This window comes from Centruroides sculpturatus, unplaced genomic scaffold (genome assembly GCF_000671375.1).
Source record: "Centruroides sculpturatus isolate CEXI.00-Female unplaced genomic scaffold, Cexi_2.0 scaffold86, whole genome shotgun sequence".
NCBI classification, from domain to species: domain Eukaryota; kingdom Metazoa; phylum Arthropoda; class Arachnida; order Scorpiones; family Buthidae; genus Centruroides; species Centruroides sculpturatus.
This window is the reverse complement of record NW_019384475.1, coordinates 850,836-863,993: the sequence shown is the minus strand read 5'-3', so window position 1 is coordinate 863,993 and position 13,158 is coordinate 850,836. Positions and strand designations below refer to the sequence as shown.

The following is a 13,158-nucleotide window of genomic DNA, read 5'->3' as shown; positions in this document are numbered from 1 at the left end:
GATAACCTTACTTTAAAATTTACCATAAACATTAAATTTCCTATTTAATATTAAAAAAAAAAATGTTCTAAAACTTTTACAACGAGTTTATATTTATATAGAAAAGCTATATAAGCTCTTGCAATAAACTTCACCTTTAAGTGAGGCGTTTAAGTGAAGTATACATGAATTGAAATATTATATATTTGTATATGTAAGCGGTATATGAGGGAGGTGTATATAATAATACCTTACTTTTATACACATCTCACTCATATATCTCTATTATAATTGAGGTAAATGTTGATTAATGTAATTTAATAATATACTAAATAAATATATTTTAAAAATAATTAAAGAATTTCAAGTGCGATATTTAAAAGGGAAAGACAAATTAAAATATTAGAAATTTCTTAAGAAAAAAATTAATAAAAACTAAATGTTAGCAACAAAAAGACAATAAAAAAGATGAGAGAATTTTTAAGAGAAAGGTATAATAAAAATATAAAAATTTTCGGCAAAAAAAAAAAAAAATTATATATTGATCTATTTCAAAACGTTTCCCGTTTGTATTAACTTCCCACAAATCCGTACTTAACAACGAAACCTTATAATATTTCCACAGTATAAGGCTTCTAACATATAATTTAATATCATTCAACCAAATATTTGTTTCCATATTTAATATATTTATAAATCCTCTATAAATAGAAACCAAAATGAGATATATATTTCGTTTTTTATGCATCGCCTCTTCCTATAATAATGGGATTTTGGGAAAAAATAAATTAATGACGTATTTCCGGTTGACCATAAAATCACCACCTGGTGAGAGAAAGCGGAAATTGAAAATTAATTATTAAACAATATATATATATATATTTTTTTTTAATTTAAAAATTTAACTTTATAAAATGTTAAATACCAGTTCGATATATATATAGTTATCTATCAAACTTGAAGGATGATTTGTTGTATTGTTTATTTGCTGTTTGTCATCGTGTGACATGGAATGACATTCAAATCCATATCGGCGTGTCATTCCGACATGTCGCTATATATATACATATAGAAGACACTTTTACAGCTCTATAAACCTGCCAAAAGTTCACTTCTCTAGCTTTTTCTATCCTGTGGCAGTTATTTTCTAAAACTCCTTACTATAAACTATATTTTTTACTCGTATCGAATTCAATTTTGTCAGTGATGTATATATCTTCCATCCATGCAAATGGCTGACACCTAGAAGCTGCCAGATAAAATTTCAATGTTTAAGAAAGAAAAATAAGTCGGCATATACATCTTAGAGCACGTTTCTGTTCTGTTTAGATTGCCAGTTCGACTGTTCCTTGTCATTCTGTTTATAACGACGGGATTCTGAAGTAGTCCATATGTTTTTGTACACTAAGTACAACGGCTGGATACAGCTGTCGCTATTAATATGTCAAAATTTCGGTAGTGAAACTACTGTGTTTAACAATTAGACATTTGAAAAATAATTAAATTTGATTAAAGTTGAACTTGTTCAGGTTCAGCAATCAGTAATTAGGATGCATACTTCTTGACGTTCCGTAATACTTACCAGTTAAAATTAGTACAGATGAAAATAACTTAATGTAAAAAAAAAGTTTTGCTTAATATATTTGAGGTGAACGATCTAAATATAAAGTATTTAAATTTTTATATTTATTTTAATTATTTTTATAATTTAAATTGATATTTTTTTTAATCTGTGGCCAAGTTTGCAATTTTACACAATTTCTATAATTATGAGGCATTTAAGATGGAAAATTATTATTATTTTATTTAAATTTTAGACATTTTACTTTGTTTTTCTGGAAAATTGTTTTCATTTTATTGCTTTTTTCTCATAGAATTTAAGCCTACTTAAAGGTTAAACGATGACCTTTCAACTTTTATGACCTTTTATGACTGGGAAAGTGACGGATGAAGGTCGTAAATGTGTCATTTACATTAAAAATAATGGTTATTTAATAAATTAAAATGACTTCCTTATGTTTTTACAATAAAAAAAAATTATTATTATTATATAATTAGCATTTAAATAATGCTAATTTGTTAATTTTAAACAGTTGAACTTGTAATAAATGTTATATAATTTTGTATTAATTTTTTTATAGCTTCAAGAAATATTAATAAAAATGTACTTTTATTTAATTTTAAAATTATGACAATTTGTCTACATTTATACGACTTAACGACGATCAATTAAGCGAGCCGTATTTTCCTCATAAGCTCAGTATTATAAACTGAAATTACGTTCCTTGCAATTTTACCTGTATAATACAAAACGTAGATAAACAACAAATAAAAATTACGGTCTTAAATATGTTATTTCATACATTTATAAAATAAAAATTATATTTGTTATAAGGCAAAGTTTATAAAAGGAGCGGTCGTAAAGCGAGGGCCTTCAAATATAATCAGGAAAATTGCGTATATTTATGAAAAGTACTATAATTTAATAATAATNACTAATAAAATATTCAGATAGAACAAATTTTACTTAAAACATCTACAAGATTTGAATGTATTTGATGATGAAACACGAAAACTACATTATAAATTTAACTAAAAGTTACATTTTTATAAAATTAACAAACATTTTGTCAATAAGCAATGTTCAATCTACGTTTTCTAGAACTTGCACGTCTGCTTGTATATTCTTCGATTCAAAACTAGTAACTCGAAGAACCAAGACAATTTAGGGGCCCCAACAATTACTCTATAGTTTAATTAGGGGTTGATTGAGCACGCATGAATCTCTAAGATTGCATGTTTGCAATGATAAACATAAACCTTTGTATAGCGCATTCCTCAACTGTTGCAGCGCTCTAACGAATTTAAATAATGTAAATACGTTTTTAAAATGTAATTTAATATAAAATTTTAATGCTTTTTAAATAAATATAGTATTCAAAAAACTCAAATTCACGCTTTAGATTTATCATGATGCTTTATACTGTATTAAAAATGAACAAAGCACCAATTTTATTGTATTTGTGACGAATATATTATTAAGAAGTATATTAAAAAAACTCGATAGAATTCGATTCTTCTTTATAATTATTATATATATCTGTCTAGAGAGGATAATTTTGTTGTCACTTGTCTGCTACATTGTTTTGCTCAAGCTGTTGTCGGTGTTCTCTTGGCCTAGACACATTACACTCTCTCCCTTCATTCAACTGGTAAGACGGTCCCTGGACCAAACAGGATGCTGCTTTTAAAGGGCGACAATTGTTCCCACAGCTGAGAAAGCAGCTGTACTTACCGGATGCCCGTATGTAAGGTTGTGATGATGTCTTATGGGCAGGTATCTCCCTCCCTCCCTTCCTATCCACTACATTAAACAGCTGTTGCTTCACACGTCTAACTACAGGATATACAGTGTGCTACTTGTATAAATATCTACTTTTTGTATATTTCTATATCAAAATTTGGTTTTTGGGGTGCATTTAATAAACAAAGCAATACTAATTAAGTATTTTATTTCTAAATGCATCAAAAGAAACAAAAATAGCGTAAAAAAATGTTGTTAAAAGTAAACTTTTTGCGTCATTTTTCTTTGCAGTTCTCTGTTTATTTTAATGCTGTGTTTATGAAGAAAATATATTATTTAAGTCCCTCAAACACTACTAATTAAGAACAAAGTAAGCGACGTAATCAAATACTATCCCTGTGTAGCATCTTTTAAAATTAACTCTGACAAGGACGGGATGAAAGAGTGCGATCACCTCCATAGTCCCACTTTTCCATTGTACCAATGGTTGAATGAGTTCAACCTCCTCCCCCTAATATGCTAAGGTCGTGTTGGACCAATGTCAGCATTGGGTGGCTGCAGTTCGCGAGGCGAGGTTTACGTCACGGTTCACAGTTTAGATCCGCCACTCCCGATCTAACTTTTGACTGTTTGTATACTACTTTTTTACAGTGTGATAATATGTTGAAACACGTTCATTCCTCATCTTCGAGCCTCTCTACGTATCGTTGTAGTGGACGTGATAATGTTAGTGTCACCAGTTTGGGTAGTAGTGGTGCTCAAGATCCACTTTCTAGCAGATCTAGCAGTTCCAGTAGTCTTCACGAACCTAATCTTCACACTCAAAAGGTATGTTTAAACTTAAAATTAGGTAAAATGTAACTGTTAAAACTGTAGATTATAGTGTTTTTAGTTGCATAATATACCTGCTTTGGCGTTTAGCCAGGTGAAGCAGGAAGCTCTGACGATCAGCGCGTGGTTCCTGATATGACAGGTGGGTTTAAGTAAGCTGGAGGGTATATTTATGAAGAAAAGAACGGAAGGATACGTTTTTAAACACTAACAAACCGACTGCAACACGTGAAAAGTTCGAATATTGTAATTGAAAGTAAACAATAGAGAATAGAAGATCGAACCGTTAATGAGGATCCTGCATTTCATATTTTAAGAGAGCAATTCCTGGCATAAAAAATGCCAAAAAACTAGCTCAAAATATAGTAGAAGGGGGGTATAATTTGTAGAAATCTTTGGTGATTTTACTGCATCTTCTGTTCTGCAACAGTGATTCGTGTAAGACATGATTCGACTACTTAAAAGTCGCTCTATTGCTTTGACCTCTTGACTTCGTTCTCCATATTCGTTTGAAATCCTGTTTCACTCACGCAAAATTGTGTGATTCGCTTGAATTAAATTTTTCTTATGAAAAATAAAAGAATTCTAAAAAACATAAATTTGACGTAAAATTATAGATATTTAGCTATAAAGAAAGCTTGAAATCAAAAGCATAAATTTAGCATGACTCTTAAAAATTTGCGTATTGAAAGCATTTTGGATATGTTTTTAGTAAAAAAAAATTTAATAAATATGATGATATTTAAAAAGCAAGTCTCAAAATAAAAATTTAGCCTTATAAACTTGAAATCAGAGCATAAAACTTAAAAGTCCGCATATTAAAAGCATTGTCTTAGCCTTATTTATTACTTAATGAGGTAATATTAAGAATATAAATTCCAAAAAGCACGCATTTGGCCTAAAATTACAATTATAGAGCCTATAGTTTTAAAAGAGGTTATAAAACATGTATTAGGATTGAAATTAACTTAAAAATCCGCTTATGACGCATGTTTTGAATAATATTTTTTAAATTATAATCGCTTAATAAACGAATTAATTAATAAACTTTTATTTCCAATTTTTTTAGATTAATTAATTAATTATCTCGCTAATTAATTAGCTATCAAATAAAGATATTCTGCTATTATTAATCTTATCAACAATTAAAACAATGTTAAAAACTAATTAAATTAATTAATTAACATGCCGTAAACATAAATGAACTTTTAAATTATAACTTTCTTTATCTGATAACAGTTAGTAATTTCTTATATGAATTATACTAAGAACGAATTTCCCATTGTCTACTCTGCACATAAAAGGTGAAAGGTCATCGTTGGATAGCTTCAAAACACTCGTTAAGAAGATTGATTGATTAATATATTTAAACGTTAAATGCCATTAATGTTCGTATAAGTATGAATGAATTTTCATGATGCACATTCCTCTGAAGATAAACGGCAATTTAGATGATGATGATGATGATACTCGAATTTGGTATGTTCATAATGAGTGTCGCAAGGATTTCGGTTATGTTTTATGTAATTTTTAGGTATTCTACCGTAGATTTTTATTCGAAAAAGTGCTGTTTATATTGAAATTTATGAAACAAAATTTTATTTAATGCTCTCATTACCGAAACAATGTTATAGACATGACGTATGAGCTTCTACTGTATATAAATTATAAATTTATATTGTACATTTTCTATTTTAAAAAAAAAACATCCAAAAAAGATACTATTTTTAAGAAAATATAAAAATTGCGGTTATATATACTGTTTTATTACTAAAACAACGCTGTAAATACGATATATTAAAGTTTATTCACAAATTACTACCATTATCGCGTATTTTCAGTAAACTAAACGTAAAAAATGTACAGTTTATAATTAAATTGATAAAAAAAATACTGTTATGTACGCTATTGCGCTATGCCATAAATACAATACATTAAGATACACGCAAAATGAATTTTAGTAATTACGTCCTTTGAATTAAATGACGAATTGTAAAATTTTTTGGAAGAAATTCTTTTTTTTTTTTTTTTAAAAACCATTTTTTTTTTTTAAATAAAAAAAAAAAAAAAAAAAAAATTATATATTGATCTATTTCAAAACGTTTCCCGTTTGTATTAACTTCCCACAAATCCGTACTTAACAACGAAACCTTATAATATTTCCACAGTATAAGGCTTCTAACATATAATTTAATATCATTCAACCAAATATTTGTTTCCATATTTAATATATTTATAAATCCTCTATAAATAGAAACCAAAATGAGATATATATTTCGTTTTTTATGCATCGCCTCTTCCTATAATAATGGGATTTTGGGAAAAAATAAATTAATGACGTATTTCCGGTTGACCATAAAATCACCAATACTGATTCACTATTATCACCTAATAAATGTTTTATTTAACAATTATTAACTTTTATTTTCTTATTTTTTAAAATAATTAACGCTTTATCAGCACGTGCTAATTTTTCGTTAATTAATACTTTTATTATTTTGTTATCAGCATCTATTGGTTAATTATTAACTTTGAGCTAGTAAATACTATCTTTTAGTTCATCTCGCTTGTAATTAATACAGTAAATACTTTTCTATTAGTAAATCTCCTCTTCTATTTTCCTATTTTCAGTTAATTAATATTTCCAGTTAATAAACAATACCATCTCATTTACTATTTTAAGCTTATTTATATACTTCAGTTGTTTTTTGATTTATTTGTAACTAATTAATAATTTTTTTTTGCCAGTAAACAGTATTTTCTCCTTTATTATTTTCAGATTAATCAATACTTTGTAGATATTGTTTTTNATATTTTTTTTTAATTTAAAAATTTAACTTTATAAAATGTTAAATACCAGTTCGATATATATATAGTTATCTATCAAACTTGAAGGATGATTTGTTGTATTGTTTATTTGCTGTTTGTCATCGTGTGACATGGAATGACATTCAAATCCATATCGGCGTGTCATTCCGACATGTCGCTATATATATACATATAGAAGACACTTTTACAGCTCTATAAACCTGCCAAAAGTTCACTTCTCTAGCTTTTTCTATCCTGTGGCAGTTATTTTCTAAAACTCCTTACTATAAACTATATTTTTTACTCGTATCGAATTCAATTTTGTCAGTGATGTATATATCTTCCATCCATGCAAATGGCTGACACCTAGAAGCTGCCAGATAAAATTTCAATGTTTAAGAAAGAAAAATAAGTCGGCATATACATCTTAGAGCACGTTTCTGTTCTGTTTAGATTGCCAGTTCGACTGTTCCTTGTCATTCTGTTTATAACGACGGGATTCTGAAGTAGTCCATATGTTTTTGTACACTAAGTACAACGGCTGGATACAGCTGTCGCTATTAATATGTCAAAATTTCGGTAGTGAAACTACTGTGTTTAACAATTAGACATTTGAAAAATAATTAAATTTGATTAAAGTTGAACTTGTTCAGGTTCAGCAATCAGTAATTAGGATGCATACTTCTTGACGTTCCGTAATACTTACCAGTTAAAATTAGTACAGATGAAAATAACTTAATGTAAAAAAAAAGTTTTGCTTAATATATTTGAGGTGAACGATCTAAATATAAAGTATTTAAATTTTTATATTTATTTTAATTATTTTTATAATTTAAATTGATATTTTTTTTAATCTGTGGCCAAGTTTGCAATTTTACACAATTTCTATAATTATGAGGCATTTAAGATGGAAAATTATTATTATTTTATTTAAATTTTAGACATTTTACTTTGTTTTTCTGGAAAATTGTTTTCATTTTATTGCTTTTTTCTCATAGAATTTAAGCCTACTTAAAGGTTAAACGATGACCTTTCAACTTTTATGACCTTTTATGACTGGGAAAGTGACGGATGAAGGTCGTAAATGTGTCATTTACATTAAAAATAATGGTTATTTAATAAATTAAAATGACTTCCTTATGTTTTTACAATAAAAAAAAATTATTATTATTATATAATTAGCATTTAAATAATGCTAATTTGTTAATTTTAAACAGTTGAACTTGTAATAAATGTTATATAATTTTGTATTAATTTTTTTATAGCTTCAAGAAATATTAATAAAAATGTACTTTTATTTAATTTTAAAATTATGACAATTTGTCTACATTTATACGACTTAACGACGGTCAATTAAGCGAGCCGTATTTTCCTCATAAGCTCAGTATTATAAACTGAAATTACGTTCCTTGCAATTTTACCTGTATAATACAAAACGTAGATAAACAACAAATAAAAATTACGGTCTTAAATATGTTATTTCATACATTTATAAAATAAAAATTATATTTGTCATAAGGCAAAGTTTATAAAAGGAGCGGTCGTAAAGCGAGGGCCTTCAAATATAATCAGGAAAATTGCGTATATTTATGAAAAGTACTATAATTTAATAATAATTACGGCTTATATTTATATGTTTTTTATAAAAATAAATTTCCTTTGTATTCGAAAATCATTTTCCTGCTGTTTTTCAATATATTTTTATAATTTTTAAATAGAAACATGTCAAATATCTTTAATAAGAGGTTCCATTGATACAGTTCTATGCTTTGCTATTTTATATTTATATTTTAAGAAACTAAACATATCATTAGTTACAGATCGTTTCATTTCAGGAAATTATAAAATTATTATTATAAATTTTGTTATTGTCATCAGGAACTATATTTATTGTTTATAGCTTTAGTACGGACATAATTTAACTACAAACTGTCGGCATTCTGTTATGTTAAATCATTGATTTATAATTGTAAAATAAGAAAAAAACTTTATTTATAACAATACTGTATCACCGAAAATTAATTTAGTTCTATGAACAAGTTTTTTCCTTGATGCAAGAAACCTTCACATAGCTAGATCATACTTCAGATTTGCTCATTCAGAGTATACCCGACATATTGCAGTTAAACAACATGAATAACGGATAGGGAGCGATGCCCTACCTCAAATTTATCCATTATGGGTATGCCTAACACATAATACAGTCAGTCAGCATGAGTGAAGGGATGAGGAACAATGCCTCGATTCCTTACACATCCTGAACTCTCTCAACAGTGATAACTTGTAATTCTAACTTTAGTGTTATAAATCTAGTTTAAAGTCACTACTTTTAGACTATGTTATAGGCTTAATTTTTCTTCAGTAAATGTCCAAAAAATTTAATTAAACATTTGAATTTCAGGTTCCATTAAAAATCTATGCTCGAGTTTTATGCTCGGATATCGAATACAAAACAATATCCGTAGGATATCACACGACTAGCAAAGAGGTAGTTCGGATGTTGCTCGGAAAATTTAAGATGAAACATAGAGATCCGAATTTATTTTACCTTACAATGGAAGTATGGGTGAGAAAAACAGGCATTCCCATACAAACAATGATGGTCTTAGATGATGAAGCTTGTCCTATTAAGTTACAAAGTTGTCATCCTCACGGAGAATCAAAGTAAGTTTTTTATTTTATTTCGAATGTTTGTTAGTAAATTATAATTAAATTTAATTATTTTTATTTATTTAGATTTTCATTACAAATGAAGAGAGGCGGTTTAGTAAAAGTGTATGATAGTTGTCTAATGGCGGGGGTAAGTTACACAATTCAATTAGGAAAAATCTAGAATAAAATGTTTAATGCGTAGTAAGGTACGGAAAGTAAATAATAAGGAATAGGGCCGACATTTCTGAGCTGCTCTTGGCTCGAACCTGAATCCTCCATAGCAGCAGGATAATACCTACTTTTACTGCTTACTTTTTCATAATTTATTTTCGCGCTATTCTAAATAAAATAAACTTTTAGATAAATAAATTAGTTAATTTTGTGTTTTTAGATAATTTATGTAGACATTTTTATATATTCTAGTCAATGTACAAAAGTTTATTAGTATCGGAAAGAACAACAGCCGAAGAATTGATTCAATTATTGTTGCATTGTTATAATTCGACGGAGATGCCTTCGAAATTTTCGTTATATGAATTATGTTTTATGAGAAAATGTAAGTTTATATTTTAATTTTCTACAAAAATAGTTCCTTATAGTATTACAAATAATAAAGGTTTATAATAATTAAATTTCAGACGAAAGAAAACTAAATGTTAACGAACAACCTCTACGCATCCAACAGAACTGGCCACTTCCAGGACAATACGCCTTTCAGTTGAGGAGGAATCCTAATAATACGCCAATTAAAAGGGTAAGATTTAATAATGTTACTTTACTTTTTTCTTGTTTTTTCGTTAACAATGTTAAGTGTTCGGTTTTAAAGTTCAGAATTTGAGTCATAATGAAATAAAGAAATATGTAAAACTATTAGACCAAATCTGATAGTCAAACCTTTAGTAGTTGGGTGCATTTGCAATAACTGTCTGAATATAGTCATCTAGGAGTAGAATTGTGCTGATTGGCTAAAATACTGGATTAAACTCTGTATCAGGACAATATGCTCAATTTGCATATAATAATTTAGAAGGCTGAAGATAAAAAATGAGTTTTATTTGCAAAAATAATAGATTTAACCGGATAGTCTATAATAAATCAGTAGGATGCATTAAAATAATATTTTCCTGAATTTGGTAGTTTAGGAATAGAATGTATCCTAATACAGTATACTCATATTGCTACATTTACAAAAATATCAAACTAATTTGAATAGTTGGGAAGAGAAAGAATGAGCAACGCAACACATGAGCAATCTGTCAAGAGGGAGACCTCTCGGACTTTTATAGGAAACTGTCCTCTATTTAGGTGTCGGGCACGTGAAGAAAATCCGAAAAACAACCAGTTGATGATGCGCGAACCTACGATCAACTACCTGTGTTCGTGGTTTTATCCATTCGGCCACTGCTGGGCTGAGTAGAAAGGAAAAAAGTGAATACGCTAAAATAAATAACTGTTTGGCAGGCTCAGATGGGGAATTACGTTTGCAATTATACCAGACAATTAGACAATTGGAAATTAAAAAGAATCGAGTGTATTTGTGGAAAATATCAATAATATGAATTTGGTGGCTTGGGATCTAATGGAATATATTTCATTCAGAAAATTACTGAGGTAAACTGGATAGTCAAAGGGAATAAGTTGCATTTATATAAATATCTGCTTGAATTTGACAGTCTGGCAAGAATGTTGTTGAATGTATTCACAAAAATGACCAAGTGAATCAGACAGTTTAGAACAGAAAGAAAACAAACTGTTCTTTCTGTTATAAAAGTACCAAACTGTGTAGTATAAAACTAAACCATCTTATATTTTCTCTTTCAATAAATATCAATACTTATATAAACAATAGTCTATACATATCTTGTGTTTTTATGAAAATCATTTTGCAATACTTTGTTTTATCATGCAAAAGTCATTAAATTCTTGCTTCTATTACAGAACCATTGGCTTTTTTATCAAGAAAAACCGTTGCAACAAACAAGAAATGAAATCCATCTACATCATCATCAACATCAACAGCAACATCAACAGCATGAAATTCATTCAGAAACATTACATTCATCCCAACCAGTTTTCAATGATTACGAAAACTATTTCTATATTTAAAAGTTCAAAAAACATCTTTCATTTATTGTAAATTTTCTAGTCATACAATGAAAGTTTATCATTTATATTGTGTACAAAGTTTACTTTTTTCTTCTTGTAGAAATTTCATGAAATTTATTTATATATATTTTTTCCTTTCATCATAATCTAAATTATATTAATTTATAAAAATTTTATTTCATCAGATATTAAAGCAGATGGAATGAAATTTTTGGCATGAAAAATTAGAATTGGATTTATTTTGTACTTACTTTTAAGTAAGATATTTCATGTTGCAAAGCAGTTAAGCTAGTCTGTTACAGTTTTATAAATATGTAATATCATAATCAAAGTTTGTACATAAATTGTATTTTAAATAATCAGCATTTATAAATTTAGGGCATTTTGAATTTTATCTTAAGGTGAATATATAAATTTGTTATATTTAGAGTTTATAAATAAAGTTATTATGATCTTATCAGGTTCTCTTTTTGGTTTTAACTACAATATTTTAATTATGCAATCACAATAATCATACTGAAACTTACAAACACTATTTTGTATTGCACTTTTACATAAGATATCAATGGTTCCATATATTGTATCAAGATGTAAAGGCTCAATTTTTCCATTGCAATAAATCTGTGCTGTAATAGGATTGGAAGCATCCCATTACATCTTGTGCCTCCAATGGTTGAGAGATGTCATTTTTTGAAATAATAACTTTATTTATACTTACTGCATTTCTGCAATAAGAATTTCCTGTATTCAAAGTTAATTGATTTGTTCATATAATGATTTGGAACAATAAATAGCTAATTTCAATTTACTCATTATGATTGGTTTGATAGGTAATGGGATAAATCCTGTAAGAAATAGACTAATCCATGCATTTGGCTATCCCAAAAAACTCCCTAAGATCCAAATGTAGAATCTGAGGTTTTTGTTGTCTTGCTCATGCAACTAAATAGTAAGAATTGCAGGCCTGGAATTACCAAACATGAATGTATTGAGCTTGATATGTGTCTGATTTGTTATACAGAACCATCTGAACAGTATGAATTATCGTAAACTTTTAACAGTAATTCAGAAGAATAATTAAGAAAAATTGAATAATTAGATTATTTGATTTAAAAACAAAAGTCAGTTTAAATGTTAGAACATTCCAATTTTTGGAACACTTAGTAAACCATTCAATTCGAATGGTAGAACCTGAAATAGGTCTGTAAACTAGGCCAAAAACATTTGTTTTTAATAAAATATTGCTGGAAGTAAGGAAGGTTTGAGATTGATTATTGTTAGGATAAGCTCTAGCTTTGAACAACACAGAGCAAATTTAAATCAATTCTTCATAAAAACAAGAGAATATCTTAGTAATTAGTCATCTGACTGACAACAAACAATAGAGATTGCCAATATTGTTTATTATAAACTTTTTTCTTATAACTACATAATGGAATATGTCTTTAGAATCTTGATTCTATTTCCATTTATATCAA

General features: G+C 27.7%; 1 protein-coding gene across 1 annotated transcript; it reads left to right on the top strand.

The window, feature by feature from the left end:
- The first annotated feature begins 3,032 nt into the window (after positions 1-3,032).
- On the top strand, positions 3,033-11,749 carry LOC111621299. Its single transcript, XM_023363384.1, has 6 exons — positions 3,033-4,111; positions 9,324-9,586; positions 9,659-9,722; positions 9,998-10,130; positions 10,213-10,328; positions 11,513-11,749. Exons 1-6 carry the CDS (start codon positions 3,800-3,802, stop codon positions 11,678-11,680), a joined length of 1,056 nt encoding a protein of 351 aa, XP_023219152.1. The 5' UTR covers positions 3,033-3,799; the 3' UTR covers positions 11,681-11,749.
- Positions 11,750-13,158: the final 1,409 nt, after the last annotated feature.